General features: G+C 46.1%; 1 protein-coding gene across 1 annotated transcript; it reads right to left on the bottom strand.

Moving 5' to 3' along the window:
* Positions 1 to 1,105: 1,105 nt before the first annotated feature.
* CCSAP (centriole, cilia and spindle associated protein) lies at positions 1,106 to 16,531 on the bottom strand. The gene is made up of 3 exons (XM_074896728.1): positions 15,675 to 16,531; positions 6,781 to 7,064; positions 1,106 to 5,117 (listed from the first exon to the last, which is right to left on the bottom strand). The coding sequence occupies exons 1-3, from the start codon at positions 15,976 to 15,978 to the stop codon at positions 4,944 to 4,946; spliced, it is 762 nt and encodes a 253-aa protein (XP_074752829.1). The 5' UTR covers positions 15,979 to 16,531; the 3' UTR covers positions 1,106 to 4,943.
* Positions 16,532 to 18,290: the final 1,759 nt, after the last annotated feature.

The following is an 18,290-nucleotide window of genomic DNA, read 5'->3' as shown; positions in this document are numbered from 1 at the left end:
CTTTAAAAGATTTAAATGTCTTATTAAAGCCTATGTCTTACCTTTTAATGAGTCTGTTGGCATACACTATTTCATTTAATGCCTGTATCTAGCACCAAATAAAGAAGCTTGCTTTCTTACAGCAAATTCTATTTACTTGTGCCAGTTTTGCCTGTTGAGTGAAGTCTGTAATGTGACAAGCCTTAGCTGGTCTTGGAAAAAAAAACCCACTTCTAAATTCATTGAACAGTCAAGTATGTGGCTGGGAAAGCAGCAGCAGCTGCTTTTGGAGCTCTTCAGTGTATTTCCCCCCATTGCACCCTGGTGGCAGCTTTGCCTGTGGCCTGGGAGGGCCCCACCCCTGCTGCTGCCAGCCTGATAGAGAAGAACATTGTGTCCTGTGGCTGTAAAGGAGCACTTCCTTCTGTCTGCACTAAGAACTAGGACAGATCTATCTAGGCCTCTTGGAGCATTTGGCTTTAGAAGTTATGCTTTAAACAAGCTGAAGTACAGGGGAAGATGCTTCTCCAAACTACTTGGTCAATTTACCATGCTTTGTGTTCAACCAAGTACCTCATGGCTCAAAAGTCCTTACAAAATGAATGCTATAAAAACACAGGTTAGTCTAACTCATTAGCATGATATTCTATATGCTAAAAGAATTAACACTATACAAATCTCAAGAAATATGGTCTAAAGCCAGAGTAAAAACACCCAAGTATTTCATTTACTAGAGAACCAGCAGCATAGTGAACTTCAGTGTAGCTATCCTTCAATAGCTTAACTTTTCCTTTTGGCACAATTGTTCTTAGTGATGTAGCTTCCTCTTTTTGTCCCCATGTTACCCTCCTTTTCCAAAGCTCTAAAGATTCCCAAAGGCTTCAGTAACCAGCCATATTTTAGGCTCTTTTCTTAGTGGTAGAAAAAGCCAGGGTATTAAGTATCTGAGGGAGAGTAACAGAAGAACACAGGAGACAAGCTCAGCTCTCAGCTAGACTGGTAATTTCACATTTTAACCCAACACCAGCTATTACATCAGCCTGTCACTTTCCAGGAGAGAATACAGGGGACAAGCAGAAGGCTGAAAAACTGAAACCCAAAAAACACAGTACAAGCAGTCAAGGCACATTGTGTCACTCATTTTATTCACATATACAAGTTGACACTACACTATTAAATACAGACAATACAGAAGCAGTAAAAACAAATACTGTTTAAAAACTTTAAAAAACACATATTGCTTCAAGCTTAGATGGTATTTCCCTATTGTTTTTAAAGTGAATTCAGTGCTAACAATAGCTGAGGCAGCTTCCCATTTACTTGTACCCCTAATTTTCTAGGGCCTACTGTCAAGGTGTTGAGTCAGGCTCCATATGGCTTTGCTGCTGAGTGCACTGAGCTGGAAAATAAACTGGAAGATCCAGGTTACCACATATAAGGCCCTCAGATTGCTAGCTTTTGGTCCCTATCACAGTAAAAAAAGTCAGAGAGGCCTTTGGAGTTCAGTGGCACTGCATTATACCATAAAAAAATGAGAACAGATACTTCCCTACATGTTAAAAATTTTATTAAAATGTGCATTTGCTACCCAGATAAAGTTCTTACCAAAAATTCAGGTCTGTCCCTCAGTTTAAGTTCAGCTCTTAAGTTTAGCCATCACCTTGACTATCTCAGCTTCCAGTGAAAAAGTCTGTGCAAAGATATTGACAGCAGTGACTGAACAGGCATGCTACTGTATTTTACAGGGACATTCTTATGTAGTTTTCATTGTAACATTTTACATCGTAAACACTAGTCTTCACAACACTATAGTTAAATGGCAGCATTACACATTGTAAAAGTCTTGTTTCACTTAGCTAAGTACTTTCAGAAACAAAAAGGAATAAGTTATTCTAATGAAGACTTTGGACAACTGAGTATTTACTGTGTTCTTACAAACAATGTTTTACTTCTAAAACAGGAATGAGAAGTGTTCATCACTTGGCTGAATTCAAGAGTCCATGCAAGACAAAGTTCAGAACTTAATTGATAATGGTGACATTCACTAGGTTTTCCATTTTTTAGTGAGTAATTTGATGCACAACAGCCACATCCTCTAAGATGTATGGAATATAGTTAAAGCTTTTACACTTGAAAAGCTCTGCTAAGTCAATTGGCTTTTAATTTGTTAATGTCAACACTAAAATAACAGTTTTCCAGACTTCAGCCTGGCACATGCCAAAATATTTTGCATCTAAAATTTGCAGTGATCAGAACTATACTATTTCACAGTCTAAGCAAACCTACTAGCCTTTTTTTACACAAATAATGCCCAGATGCAGGAAGGCTACCTGATTTGCAGAATTTATCCCTCACTTCAGGCATTACATCACTCAACCCAAGATAGTACCAGCACAGCACCCAGGATTTTTTTTAGCTACAGACCATTTGAAAAAGCATGACAGTGACTCACATGATCTGATTAGTGTCACTACTGTCTTCTAGCAAATTTTTCTGGTGGGGAGCAGCTCTTGAACAGACAAGGATAAGACCTAGATTATTTCCTCAGTACACAGCAGCTTTGACAATGCTGAAGTCTCTCATGCTCTGTAGAACACCTGAACAAGCCTGTTTGAGATGTTTTAAGTCTGGTACCCAGTATCCAAGGCAGAAGGCACTTAAGCCTTCTAGAATTCTTGGAAAGACCAAGATCTAATGAGAGATCCACCTTATCCAAAAATAGGTACTTAAGGCAGGCACATAGTCATCTTGGCTCCTCCATTCTCCATGCAAAGAGCAAACTGCAGAAGCTGTATTCTGAAAGCATGGCAAGATGAGTCCTGCCCTACACAATCAAGGAGACTGTTTAATGTGACAGTGCACTGCAGGCACAGTCCATCTGCTGCAGTTACATAAAGCCTGCAAAGCCTGTGGGCAACAGGGACAGGCAAGAGATTTTACTGAATAAGGCTGTTAAGCACTACTGAGTTAGTGCTTTGATACCGTTGTTCAAAGCTAGGGTGGATTTCTGAATTGAAACAGCATCAAAGCAACATAAGCATATTTACAGCAGCTATTTAAAGAGGAAAACTATAAAAGGAAATTAAAACAATCTCATATGGAATATAAAGGCATCCTCTGGAATAGTTTGCCTCAGTTTTGGGCACTGTTCTGAAGTTTTAGGAAGTTCTAGCCCATGGTTTTCTTAATAGTTGGAATACAGTAATTTTGCTGTGTATAAAACATACTTCATCATACTTTGCATTCCCAGACTTAAGCTGTAAGATCTCTAGCAGGTAGCCTGAACAAGAGTTATCTGTATTTTTATATCTATATGCTTAAAAAGCAGGTAAAAGTCAGATTATGATTTCATGGATTCTAGGACATACTAGATTAAGAGTAATGGAAACCTTTACCAGTATAATATAATTAACACTAGGAGGCAGCAGTGCTTGGTCCCTTTGCATGATTACTTCCTTTCAGTAACACTTAAAATCACTTTCCACTCAGCATGTAACTGTTGCAGTGGTAATTCTAGAGTCCTGCTTACTCACTGAGATTGTGGAATCAAGCTAAGACTAGTACAGGTTTCTGCTGCAGAAGTGCAAGTGCTTTCTGTGAGAAAGTGTCCAGTCTGTAACAGACAAGCTTCAAAACAATTAAACTGAGATAACACACAACACATCTGAACAAAAATTTGAAGCTCACAACTACAGCAATAATCTGCCTAAAGCATAGTTACCAAACTGAAAAAATTAATTTACAGCAACTTGAGGGGAAAAAAAAAAACATTGAGGATATCGCAAACAATTACTATCCCACTCTGTAGAAGCAGGACCTACAAAGTGAGAGTGTTTAAGCTCCATTTTATGTTCTTGTTTATTAAAGGGTGCATACCCTTCCTTCTTCCCCTAGCCCCCACCTCCCTGTAGGAATAAGGAGTTCTGCACCAAGTTTGAGATGCAGAAAGCTTCTCAGAACTTCATCTACAAGCTTTATCAACATGATTTTCAAGTTTAAAACTTAACAGTATACTTGTACAATACTACCAAACGAATGCATATTGCACTCTGAGCCCCACTGAGCATAATAGATATTCTTGTTAAAAATAGACTTCACTAGACAGGAGCCAGCCCTCTACTTCAGTAAATGCATTTACATGATTAAGCACAGAGTAAGGGTGACCACAAGCTGAATACAGTGGCACAACTTGATACTGATAGAATAAGCAACTGCTTTTTGAGCAGCAGCTATCAGATAATGATTGTCTACATCAGTTATTTGGTACAACAGGCACAGCAACAGCAAAAAAATCCTGTAGCTGTTTCTTGCCCTGAAAATTAGTAGTTTATTCTAATGACCTTAGAAACAGGAATAAAAGATAGCATCAGCAGATTCACTAATCAAACAAGGTTTTTTGAAAGTTTCTATGTACAGACAATACTTGGTATTTGCCTGCCTAAAGCATCTACATTTATTAGTGCTGTTTACCAGACCCACTGGCTTTCCTGTTGCCTGTCAATATACTTATTTTGGTAGAAGTATTAAATCAAATAGTACTGTAAATGCAAAGGCACCTCCATCACACCTTTCAAGTCTTTCCCCAACACCACCTCCCTATGACTTGGGTTTTTAAGATAAGGGACAACAGATTATTTGTTACCAAGATCAAAAAAGTGTTTGCTTTGACTCCCTGTATGCTAAGGTACCCCCCTCCCACCCCCAAAAGTCAACTGAAGCATTAGAAAAATTCCCCAAAGGGGAATTGTTTAGAAGTTTGGGTAGCTATATCTAAAAGCCTCTTCAAATGTTATGGCTCCAACGATACACCCCACTGTGAGGTAGGTAGCCAAGATAAAAATATTGTAACAAATATTTTAACAGCTGGAAACTCCCTATAAAAACCTTGCATAAATAGTTTGGTTCCTTGCACCAGTGTCCTGATATGCATAACTTCTTCTGAAGATGCCTAAGGGAATCCAAATTCACCGAGCTCTTGCTGAGTAGCATCTCATATATTCCGTCATCCAAGGGTTATCCGGTGGGGAAGGCTTTATTCGCCAAGCTTTCTCTGCTTCTGCTGATCGTACTCGCCTCTGAGAAAGCTTCCTTTTCTCCACTTGCCTCCTGTTCTTTGCTCGCAGAGCAGATTCATGAATCTAAAAGAGCAGAGTGAGTATTATAGCAGGAAAACAGCCTAGGAACCCCCTTCCAGGAAAGCTGAGAATCACTTTGTATTTGTCCCAGTCCCCATCCTGAAGAAAGGGTTTGCTAGCAAGATTATATTTTCTTTGATAATTAACAGAAGAAAATTTTTTCTTCACTAAGAGAAGCACAGACATTTATAAAAAATACTTCCAATTCTATTATGCATTACATTCCCACTTCACACTATTAATTCCAAAAATGTTAAATGTTTGTCTTACTCTGACATACTCTGAAAACCTCAATTCTCCTATTTCTACTATTTAAAATTCTTAAATATCCCTCAGTATGCCCAAGCATCCCTTAAAACCTAAGCCATAACAGACCATTCCCTAGAGACTCCTTTCTAAACACTGAAGAACTTAATTTGACACACTTACATACATTTTTATATTAATAAGTTATCATATTTCCCTAAAATTTAATCTTAAGAGCCAGCTTCTATCTCCAGATTTACAACTCAATCAGGGGAAAGTAACACCTTTCAAACATTCAAGAAAAATGACCAAGCCAGGCAGTAAGCAGTCAGTTCCCACCTAAAGAAACATCCTTATGGGACTGCATCATGGGAAGTGTTTCGGAAGTGTCCTGTCCATTCACTCCAGATTTAAGACCTGATCTTAGGAGTTCTGTGTTTCCAGCATACGGAATGTTATAAGTCTTCAAAAGTATAAGTATTTCTGCTCAAGTCACACATCTGCCTCTGTTAGGCTTCAACCTAAAGCACCAGTCAAATTCCACCACTGAGCAAAGCTCCGCAACCCAGTAACAGTGTCCATTATCAGGAAGGGCAACTTCTTTCAAGAGCTGCAAGGCCCGAGTCCCTCATTTCCCTCAAAGGGTTGTCCAGGAGGGAAAAAAGACTGTGCTTCAAACCCCTTCCAAACCAGCCCATCAGAACTCAGCTCTATCTTCTACATCAAGGATACCACCCACCTTAATCCTCAGATATCTTGGGTCATAGATTCAGACTCTACATCAGCAGTAAGATAAAAACAAGACACTGGCAGGGATACATTAATGATTATGCTTCACCAGCCTAGGGGAGTTAAAGAAAAGGAAGAAATGGATCTGTTTTAACACTCCAACATTAGTGTTTCATGCTAAACCAGGAAGCAGACCCCACTTACAGCAGAATTCTGGTACTGTACATGACCATATGAATTTTATCTGTGTTATTTCCCTAATATTTACATCAACCCTGCAATCCATTCGTACCTTCTCAGTGAGGCTTCCATTCCTAGGAGGGACCCCAGCAAAAGTAACTCTTCCACAGCACAAGCACTACCCCAGTGCTTATATACTGCCTGCTGTGGGATGCCTGGTGCTAACTACCAGTTTTGCTGGTAACACTGTAACAGCCAGAAACAAGAGAGCCAAGGTTTGATCAGAACTTGGAAGTCAAACATGGTTTCAAAAACAACAGGTAAGAACTATTTGATTTGGATATGTCAAGCCTCTTCGGGTTTATTGCTAGAATTTGTTTTTTAGAATTTATTGCTAGAATCTCCATGCACTCAAAGGCATCCCTGAGAAGTTTTACCCAGATACAAGACATACTACTTATCCAGGCACTAACTAGTCACTGCCCTTCAATGAAACAGAAGCTTTACTTACTTCATTTGCTGAAGCAGAAGCACAGACATTGTGAGTTTTCTGGCTTCCTGTATCTGTCTGCCTTTCACCCCACCCATACAAAGCAAATGGATGTTTATTCTCCTTTGGTGCATCTGTCTTTTGAGGACTTTTGGCTGATCTTCGATCATTACGACTGGACAAGGCACTTCGACTCGGACGTCGTCCCGTACGGCTGGTTTTGTCTGCTTCCTTTACAGAAGTGTGTTCTACAGTTTTTTCTTGCTCTTCCCTCTGCTGCTTTTCTTGATCTTCTCTTTCTTTTTCTAAAGAAAAAAAAGTTAGACTTTAAGCTCTCAATGACAACATATTAATGTCTGATTTGCACAGCTTCTCTTAATACATCATTGAAGCTCTGCTTTTTTTAGAAGTGGGAGAAGTTATTACTTCCTTAGCAACAGATGTATACCTTGTTTAAATGCCTTCATTCTTTCCTTAGTGACTACAATATTTCCAAGCCCATCCCCTCTGTACATCAGCTTTCACATATTTAAACATGCCTTTCACTAGTGAGGCTACAGATAACCAATAGCTCCAGGCAGTATTTTAAAGACTGTTTCCAGTGATCTTCTGTCTTCACTGTTTCATCCTTCCATCTTTCAGACAGCAAACAGATGGACTGTGGAATGCTATGTAGATGCTGCCAGCCAGTCAGAGATGAAGTCTGATAACAGTATCTGCAATATTAAATCCCTCCTGTTATAAGCTTCCACTGAAAGAAAAAAGTGATTCATTTTTAAGCTCCCTGATTATACATCTTGATTATGGTTTTCTGTTTATGGAAGAAAGGGGAGTAGGAAGCAAAGACTTAGCAAGGTTGATGTCTATCACTTTGTATCTGCTCTGTGAGATGTGTTTTACATTTAAAGTACCACACTCCACAGGCTCTTCTCCCCCCACTTCCATGTTTTTTCAACCTTCCATAAGAAGGGTCCAGCATTTGTCATCCAGGCATTGGGTATGTAGAGTTGGGTTTGTGAGGGAGAATTTAAATCGTTTCATTGTTAACTGGCAGATATAGATCAACACTGAAGGCTGAATCAGCATTCTACAAGACATTAAATAAAAACACATGGAAACTACTGCTCCATCAGATCCAGTCTTCTTGATTATAGAGCTATGGAGGAACTAGTTTTCCTTTGTGGTGCCTCACAGCTAGCAGTTCTTGATGTTTCATGCATACTACAACTTATATATAAAAATTTGGGTCTTAGACTTCAGATGAAGGAAGCCAATATCTGGTTCAGCAGTGCAATACTTCATAAATCTAAGAGAAGGGTTGGTAAGAAAGTCATGCCTTGCAATAAGGTTGTAAGTTGTTTTGAACAAGTGTTTTCCAAGATCATTAAATACAGTCAAGCAGATGTCTATGGATAACAGTTACTGACTGGAAAAGAATGGCCAAAGATTTTTCCCACCTTTGAGATCTGTAAGGTGTTACGAACTGGTGACATAAGGTCTTGAACTATTCTGTTAATACTAATCTAAACGGGTCAAGTGCACCCCCAGTAAGTTTGTAGATGACACCAAGTTGGGCAGAAGCATTGATCAGCTTGAGGGTAGGAAGGATCTACAGAGGGAACTGGACAAGCTGGATCCATGGGCCAAGGCCAATTGTATGAGGTTCAGCAAGGCTCAGTGTCAGGTCCTGCACTTGGGTCACAACCACCCAATGCAATGCTATAGGCCTGGTGAAGAGTGTCTGGAAAGCTGTCCAGCAGAAAAGGACCTGGGGTGTTGATCATAAGTCACCTGAATGTGAGCCAGCACTGTGCCCATGTGGCCAAGAAGGTCAAGAGCATCCTGGCTTGTATCAGAAATAGCATGGCCAGCAGGACAAGGAAAGTGATGGACCCCCTGTATTGAGCACTGGTGAAGCCACACCTTGAATACTGTGTTCAGTTTTGAGCCCCTCACTGCAAGACAGATATTGAGGTGCTGGACTCAGTCCAAAGAAGGGCAACAAAGCTGGTGAAGGGTCCAGAGCACAAGTCTTATGAAGAGCAGCTGAGGGAACTGGGGTTAGTCTGGAGAAGAGGAGGCTGAGGGGAGACCTTATTGCTCTACAACTACCTGAAAGGAGGTTACAGCAAGGTGGGTATCAGTCTGTTCTCCCAAGTAACAAGCAATAAGAAAGAGGAAGCTGCCTTAGGTTACACCGGGGGAGGTTTAGATTGGACATTAGGAAAAACTTCTTCACTGAAAGGGCTGACAAGCATTGGAACAGGCTGCCCAGGGAAGTGGTGGAATCACCATCCCTGGAGATACTTAAAAGACATGTAGGTATGGTGCTTAGGGACATGATTTAGGGGTAGACTTGGCAGTACTAGGTTAATGGTTGAACTCAGTGATCTTAAAGGTCTTTTCCAGCCTAAATGATTCTATGATTCTAATATACTGCTTACACTGCATTAGTGAAAAAGAAATACAATGTCAGAAAAAAGTAAATAGACAGAACCCTGTCTTAGTTCTCTATCCTGCAAAACTTCAACGGTAGTGTAGACAGGTTGGATGCGTATGCCAGACATGGAACATGACCCCTAAGCACTGTGGGCACAAGCAGACATTGTGATCTGAAGTCTCTGACTTTTAGGCCAACCATGCCTTTTATGTAAAAGGCAACAAAAGCCTTTTATTAACCTAACAGCATAGCCATCCACTAGTAAGTGATTCCCTTCAAGGGTCCACCTTAGAGTGTTAGACACTGCCTTCTGCTAGACACACATAGTGATACATTCAATCTCTGCTTAGGTAGACATGCTGATACTTGCAAGTTTTCTGCCACACCATCTATTGCTGGTTGTGCTAGGGACCAGCTGCTAGCTACCACTGGGCCAAGTCTCCACACTTTCAGCCACCACCAGCATACACTGGACTGGTATGTACAGAGGGAACTCCTCCACTGGAGTAGGACTTCATCTCATTTAATGCTTGCTTACTTATTGAGAGGTTGACCACAAACAACTGGAACAAATTTAACCTAAGTGTCTTCATTAAAAGCAGGCTTGCCAGTCCTGTGACAAAATGGCAGTCATCCTTGCTAATGGCTCTGATTTAGCCACGCAAGCAAGAACATGCCCAATCTGACACTGCTTTAATATTGCTTCTGCATCCATCCAACTCTGATGAAATTAAAGTTACCTGCCTGGCACACCAGTTAAGCATCCATTTACTCTTGTACTCACTTTGCACTTGTGAGGTAAAGACATGAAGACTTGCCACATGCCCCAGCATTCCCATAAGGCAAGCCTCATGCTCTCTTGTTAGTCTTGCCGGCACGTTTTCTACTTGCTGCCAACCAGTACACAGACCCTGGTGCTGGGCCCTGTTCAGGCTAGCCTACATACACCTCTTCCAAGCTGTGCAGGTGGAGCATTCAGCTACAGATGATACTGCAGTCCACCTGAGTATTTGGCTAAGAGTTGCCATCAGTGTTTGATGTATTTGGAGCTGTATTTGTTAAGAATTCAGTTGAGTATCCCCACAAAACAACCAAGAAAATTTGTTAAGGCCAAAGGAGTGACAGAGTGAGAAAAAAAAGACCAGATGAATATCATGGATCTAAATACTGGGTGCACATAGTTGCAGTCATTATGGCCAAGGCTGGATAAAAAGCAAGCAGCAGTGACCTCAATGTGGCAAGAGACCTGCTTTGCATAGTGTCTTGGGCTCTGGGACACACAGCTTCACCTCTAACAAAGCAGCTCATTGATCACAGCTGCAACATGCAGCACTAAAGCTATCCCCTTTCAAAATAGTATCCACACATCTCTACACAGCCCACTCCTAAGAAGGGACTGGCTAGGCCTATTATCAGAAGGAAGCACTGTTTTGAGAAAATAAAAACACTGAAGGGGGACATATTGCTGTCAATTCTAAAACCAGAGTGCTTTTATTTTGGGAAGCTGTTCCATCCTCCATTCATGGGAAAATGTCATCTTCATTCTCTACAAAGGAAAGTGGAACAACTCTGAGTTCATGAGCAGCTAAGTTGCATTTAGAGACTTAAAAACACAGAGAGTGGGGACTCTTCAGTTGTATGTATACTCTAGCTTTAAGATACTACTTCAAGGCAACAGCCATGCCTGGGGATGCTGCTCACTAGGATATATTTCCAGCTGGTGCATAAATGATTGAGCCAGCTTGTCCCAAAATAGCAATAAAAGCATATGGGTAAATGGCACACTGAGTCCTGTGCACAGTATTACAGTAAATGCTGTATGCCAGAGCATACTATGGCACCTTATGAGCACCTGCTATTAGAGCAGGTATTTCAATGAATTCAGTCCTACAGTGCATTTATACAGAACTCAGTTGGTGAAGGCACAAGGCAGATTTTTAGCAGTTATTTTAAGCCTTTTTATTTAAAGCTGTAGTTTATATCCAAGCTATTTTGTTAGGCACCGCTTTTCACAGGAAGGTAGAAAAGCAGCAGTTGATAGCAGGGAAGGAGTCAGACCCAGCTCCTCAGAGAGCCCTACCACCAGCAACACCTACCCATCTCCTCCTTCCCATGCCATGCATCAGCTCCAGCAGACACAGGAAACTCAGAACTGACTGGCTGCAGCATTACAGGGATTAGTCAGGAGAGAGAAAAAGCTAGGAACATTTAAAGCTGCATCATGGATGCTAAGCAAAGCACACTGAACAGGAGGGGATTAAGCGCTTAGCAGGCAGAACAAAGCTGCCAGGCCCACCCAATATGGCTATTGAAAGCTCCTGCCCAAAGATCACTTAAACATACTGCATTGCCCAGTCTGTGTAACTGCTCCCCTCCAGGGCTCAAGCAGGAAAAGCTCAAGTGGAGCTTCTCTCCTTCCCACAGTACTGCATGCTCTATGGGGCAGGCAGGACTCCCATTTCAAAGGCCCTGCTGACTTACAAGAAGTATCAAGAGCCTTCTGATTAGACCCACAGGTCCTCGGGGTCAACAGGATTATCTCTATATAGAGATATCTGCTCCTTACAGTGCTACCTCAGGTTCAGGAGAAGCACTTTATGCTTGAACTGCCATGGGTAGAACTCAGTTTCCTGCTTTAGTACAAACACCTCCCCTAACAGGGCAGGTCTCCAAGGCCTCTTGAAGAGGGCATATACTCAGTTGTGGGTATGGACTACAGCTGGGTAGAAAGCAAATACTACAGCTGAAATAGACCACATCATTGCTTCTGGACAGATCTTGTATAAGGCAGTATTGGAGCTACCAGCAACACATCGATTAGATTCACACAAGCTTCATCTGCAGCAGAGTTCTGAAAGCAATGTCTGGTTTGGCTTGATAGCAAAGCTTGTTTCCAAAAAAACCCCACATACCCAAAACTGGAGCAACTTTGAATCACAGTATTAAACACCTAAACTGACACCACTGCCTTCTCTGTTGCCCCCCCCCCCCGCTAGTCCTTCCCCATGTTCTTAGGCCAGCAAATGTATCTGCAACATCATGGCAGACAAGATCAGGGAACAGGTTTGAAATTGGATCTTCCACTGAGTTGCACTAATCCAGATCATCCACTTTCCAACTACTGTGTGGTAACTCCTCTGATACCAGCTTATCAGTGCTGTCATTTAAGACCTCTTAACAAAAATGCTGAAGGCAAAATGGCAACAAGGATTGAAAGATGCCTTCATCCTGCATGTGTGTGCAGCAGTATCATTTCACAAGCAACAGGTCTGACAGCAGTGCTGCTGCCAAGAGCTCCTGTCTTTCACTTACCAGCCCGCTGGGATCTGTTGACAGTTTTGAGCATGTGTCAACTAGACCAGTTGACTGAGGTCAAGATTTTGTTGGATTATGTTTAAAGCACATCTGTGCTTGGGCACATTCTACAGAACAGTTCCACAAACAGTTGCCACAAGTGAGGGGCCAGAACAAATTATCCCAAAGTTGCCCCCAAGCACACCTGAGTATCACTCAGCTGTAGCTTAAGCATGAGATAGTGTGACAAAACACATTTGTCCTGTGAGTTCTCAGGTATTGCTGGTAATAGTTTAGACCAACACCACTAAACCTTAAAGTCAAGCTGCACACATCAGCTTTCTCTACACACACCAGAAGCATTTACAAACTGACTTACAAACACATACAGGCTCATCTTAATGAGGGAAAGGACCAACCATGGCCCCACAGACCATTACAAATTGGCTTTACCTCAGATACTGGGCAACATTAGTGCTGGTCAAATATGTTTGGCCACACACACAGCAGATACCACTCAGCCAGAAATCCGATTCCCCACAGAACAGAGGGAAGCAGCAGTAGCCAGGTAACAGCCAGGATGCTGCAGCATGTAGGTGGATGTCAGATTCAGAAGACAAAAGATGTCATCAACATGAGCACACTCAGCTACCCCCACAGCACTTCAGTGCAATTAAGTTCTTCCAGAAAAAAACAGTTGAATAATGGCAGATTCACAGAGTCATAGTTTCTATGTTATCTCCTACACATTTTAGGACACATTAGTCAGCAATTGAGCAAAAGAAACATACATCCTTAGAACTGGCCAATAGTGAATGAGTCACTTGCTTGTATATTAGCATGTGTGCTAATATACAATAAATTTCCACTGAATCCAGCTGCCTAAGCAGAGTTGATTTCAGTTCTTTTGCTAAGGACTCAAATACTTGCAGAACTTAAAAATATTTGTCCTAAGCCACTTGGCAAAGAAATTAAGGTTAAGTACAGATTTTCCTCCCATGATAAGTATAAAATAGCAAGGATATAATAGAACAGTAGGTATTCCCTTACAGCAGCCATGGCAAAGTTGCATCAGCTACAGTGGCACAATTGCCCAAAACCCCACAGATAGAAAGGCCACTGCTGCACCAGTCCCTTGCCACCAATACAGCGCTAAGGACACAACTACGCATGAGCTGCATAGTACACACCATCACTGACCACAGAAAGCACCTGCATGAGCAGTACATCCACAGCTATCAACCTTTTATCCACTGTCAAAACCAACCCAGCCAGAATCAGGCTACCAAATACTTCCAGTTGGATTTCTTCCCAGAGAGGCGTCAGGGAGAGCAGCAGGGAGCAGGCCAAGGACTGAGCAGAGTGCCCTGGCCAGCAGCCTCTAGCCTTGGCAACTGCAGGTCCCATCTAGATTGTAGGAGGCTGCCCACTCAATCCACTGGCTCAGTGAGCAGAATGATGACATTCTTGTCCCTACCACCACTGTCCAAGATTGGCATGTGTTCAAACTGCACCAGAAAAGGTGTGAATGCCCAGCTCTGAGTGAGGCTTCAACAGCTTCCACCCTTCTCTCACTAGAAGCCAAGTCTTTTGACTGCCAATCAGGACATTGTCTTTTCCCACACAATCACTCCTTGCTCTTTTGCAATTCCTTATCACTGCTTCTCACAGATGCTACTTCTTCCACACATATTCCTCAGTCTAACCACCTCAAAGCCTGCTTGAGGCAAGCGAGATTAGACCCACTAATACTTAATTACACTCTGGTTAAGTGGGGTACTCCCATCACTGCACAACCTTGGAGAGGTGGACTGCATTACCCTGGCAGCCCCCATACAGAGCAGGATACCACAGGCCCACCCAGCCATGAGGACAACTGCTCACTGCAAAACCCCACATCACCACCAGGCTCCAAAACACCAGGCCTCTTGAACCGATGACACCATAGCTAAAGCTTTTGTGTAGCATGGTATTCTTAAGGACAATGAATGCAGTTTAGCCTTGAATATCAGAATACAGACCATTCTGGTAATCTCAGGCCCCAAGGGACATTGACACAGATTAGTGTCCCCACTCTAAAGAAGCACATCTAACCCCAGAACAACCCCCTGGCAGCACAAGGCTTAACTGAGCAATTCTCAAGGATTTGCCCTGCTACTGTAAGACAGATACACAGTCCATTCAAAATACATTGCAAAACACCTATCAATGGCTGCCAGATAGTTTTATTTCATTATAAGAGACAGTATCCCATGGGATAAAAAAATACCAACTGGGGAAGCATGACAGTGTCATTACACATCTACCCACTGTGCACAGTTAATTCTTAACACAGTTAATGGGACATCAAAAGGCAAGATGTGCTACAAGAGAGCAAAATATTATCAGCTCTGCACCTGCTCAGGGCTATAGAGCTCTCTGCAACCCAACCGCAAAACCTAAGAGCAAACCTCGGGTAGAATTAAGAACCGAGTGTTCAGCTGAGAATTACACATGCAGATCCAGGAGAGCAATCGCGTTAAGCATCGGTCCCTGGCACACCATCCAACTCACCGCTGCTTTTGCCGGAGAGCCCGCTTACATAATTGCGGAGATGTTCCGCTCCCATGGCAACAGTTTACATAAGGGCTGTGACTCAGGATGAGAGTTGCCACCACTTGGCTCTTCACAGAGACGCCCCCGATGCCGCAGCCGCGGCTTCTCCGCAGGCCCGGCGCGGATCCGATTACCGGCACTTTATCGCCTTCGGCGGGGAAAAGCGAGCGCCTCGGGAAGTCCCGGGGCCGCCGCTAACGAGGGGCTTCACCGCGGGGCCGTCGCGGTTTGGAGGGCACCATGCGGGGAGCCGCGAACGCCCCCCCGGCACGACCCGCGCTGCCGCCCTCCTCGGCGCTGGCCCTGCCGCACCGCCGCCCTCCCGCCGGCTCCGCCCGGGCTGGGCCCGAGGGACACCCCCGTCCCGAGGGTGGGGGGACCAGTCAGGCGGCTTCCCCCAAGGCGGGGCCCGGGGAAGCGGCACCCCACGCCGCGGCAGGGCCACCCGGTCGGAGCCCTCTGACATCCCTCGCAAAGGCGGGGCAGGGTCCCGCCGGAGAGCAGCGGGGCTCGGACCGCAGGCCCACGCCCCCCGGAGACACACACACACACCCCCACCCCCGCCGCCATTACCCCCGCTCCCTACCGGGGCTCGCCCGTCCCGCCTCGCTCGGCGCTGGCGTCGCCGCCGCTTCCTCCTCCTGCACGGCTGCGGGGCTGCCGGCACCCGGCGGCGGCGGCGGGGACCCGGCGGCGCTGCTGCCGCCGCCGCTGCCGCCGCTGTCCTGCTCCCAGCCGTCCCACAGCCAGGGCCGGTGCGCCTGCTCCAGGAGGCGGCGGCTGAGGCGGTAGCGCAGCAGCTCCAGGTAGCACGCGCCGCACGACTCCCACTTGGGCTCCTTGAAGCGCTTCATGTACTCCGTCTTCACGCGGCGCGCCGGCACCACCATGGCGGGGCCGCGGGAAGCAGGGGGGGGGGGCCGCTGGGGAAAGCGGGGGGGCCGGGAGCCGCCGCCAGGAGCCGCCGCCGGGAGCCGCCGGCCGAGCCCGCCCCCTCCCGCTGCAACGTTTAAATCCAAACAGCGGCGCCCGGCCCCGCCCCCGCCCGCCCCGCGCCAATCGCGCCGCGCCGCCGCCCCCTCCCCAGCCGCCGCCGCCCTGGCGTCACGGCGCGCGCGAGCCCGTCACGCGGAGATGTCTGGAAAAGCGGGGGGGGGCGAGAGAGGCCACAGCGCCCCCGAGCGGCGGGTGAGATAGCGGGAACGGGGTGAAACTAAAGGAAAATAAACCTAAAGTTGAATAAAATGCAATGAAACGAAGCAAAAAAATAAAATATTAAAATAAAATTAAATAAACCAAAATAAATAAAATAAAAAATAACCGAAGCACCACAGCACTGCTCAAAACCCCTCCTCTATTTCGAGAGCATCACCCAGCACCAGGCACCGGCCTCACCTGGAGCAGGGCCCCGAGGGCCCCCCTGTGCACAGCAGCCCCCCCTCACCTGCGCTGCTGCCACCCACACCAGGGCGAGCCGTGCCCGGGCCAGGACGGGCCGAGGGTGCCGGCGAAACTGCGTCCTGGGCCCCGCATCGGGGTGCTGGAGCCCCGGTGCTTCCCCAGCACCAGCCGAGGCGGGAAACCCGTCCTGGCTCCCTGGCGAGGCGGCAGCGGCCTGGCACTGCCCTGCTCCTGCCAGGGGATGGCTAAAACCGCGGAGTATGCGCGCTGTGTCACAATTAATGCATTTGCCACCACAATTCCTTTTTTGTGCATCACACCGCCAGGGGTAACTGTGGATTCAAGCTCTGTCTCTGAAAGACGAAAAGCGATGGGCAGCTGCAGCAGGGCGCCTGTTGAGGGGAAGCAAAGGCATCTGCAACAACAGGGACCTCTCTCCATTTTAATTTAATCAAAAACCCATCTCCCGTGAACGCTGGAACAGGATTCGCCTAATCCAGCCCTGCGCTAGGCCGCTGCGGTCGCTTGGGAAATGAAACGCTTCGAGATAAATGCAGAAAACGGGGCGGCCTCCGCGGCTGCCTTCGCCCTCCCGCGCGCCCACACCGACGCCGCCGTGCTGGCGCGGCCGCGCACCGGTTCTCCGCCGAACGGCTGCGCCCCTCGGCCCGCGAGCGACGGCTGGACGCTGCCTTCTCTCTCTCCCACTCCGTATTTAAGGCGTCGCGCCCGACTCCCGCTCCCGTGGGATATGGCTGTCCCGGGCAGGGCTGCCGCGGCGCCACCGCACGGCGCACACTGCACGGCACCCTCTGAGAGGAGGCAGCGCCCTCCCCTCCCTCCGCCCCGACCCTGCGGCCCGCAGGCGGCCCGGGCCCCGTTCTGGGCAGCGGCACACCTCATTGCCCCGCAGCGTGCGCAGGGCTCTGCACAGCGGCTCGCCCGCTGCCTCTCCAGCCGCCGCTCCAACACACGGGGGCACTGATGGATTTTCGGAAACAGTTCTAGGGAATTACTTTTTTTTTTTTTTTTTTTAATAAGGAGGCAAACAGTGTTTTCTCCTTGCCTTGCCTTGTGCCTCCCCTAGCCGGCACAAATGAAAAAATGCAAGCCGACACAAATATCCAGGATGGAAAATGCCGGCCCAGACTGTTCAGTGTCACAAAAGTGCTGGCGGCTTTACTGTGAGGGGACAGTGGTTATACAGAGCACCCCTGCCTGTGCAGCAGATGGATGCAATCCCCGATACAGCTAACATAACCAAACCGACTCCGTTTAGTCGATGCTAAGACCAAGCAGAATATAGCTCTCGGCTCTTACTTGGCCCGCTTGAAGGCTTTGCGACCCCGTGGTGCCCTGTCAGAAGTGAGAGGGGCACAGATGTTGCCTAACCTTTGCAGAAGCGCTGGGATATTCCCCTCCAGGCCTCACAGCCTGCCAGCCCCTGCAGTTACAGCAACAACCCTGTGACAGCAGGATATTGGGCAAATCCAGGGTCCCCCTCTGCAATTCAGGAAAATGTCATCAGGAGAGGCCACCAACTGCACTGGCATGCAGGGCCTGGCGCTGCAGTCAGGCACGTTGTACAGCTGCGTTCATAAACCTTTTAGGCTCCATTTTAAACCCAGTTAGAGCTTCTCCAGCTCCCTTCGGCTCTGCCAGCTGCTCTCAGGGGTAGGCAGCAATGGAGCTACAAGGGAGCGGAGCCTGGGCAGTGCATCGACCAGGAGGACGGTCACAGAAATAGCACTCCTGATGTGCCTACCATCACACAGCGGTTTCAAAGATGAGCGAGGAGCCC

This window comes from Athene noctua, chromosome 1 (assembly GCF_965140245.1).
Source record: "Athene noctua chromosome 1, bAthNoc1.hap1.1, whole genome shotgun sequence".
NCBI classification, from domain to species: Eukaryota; Metazoa; Chordata; class Aves; order Strigiformes; family Strigidae; genus Athene; species Athene noctua.
Note: the sequence above shows the minus strand (reverse complement) of the source record. Positions and strands in the feature narration are given on the sequence as shown.

Excerpts from the sequence above, each read along its gene's own strand:
- CCSAP (XM_074896728.1), bottom strand. The coding sequence starts at position 15,978 with ATGGTGGTGCCGGCGCGCCGCGTGAAGACGGAGTACATGAAGCGCTTC. Across the intron at positions 7,065-15,674 it reads GGCGGGACGGGCGAGCCCCG|AAAAAGAAAGAGAAGATCAA; the intron begins GTAGGGAGCGGG and ends TTTTTTCTTTAG. Across the intron at positions 5,118-6,780 it reads CTTCTGCTTCAGCAAATGAA|ATTCATGAATCTGCTCTGCG; the intron begins GTAAGTAAAGCT and ends CTGCTCTTTTAG.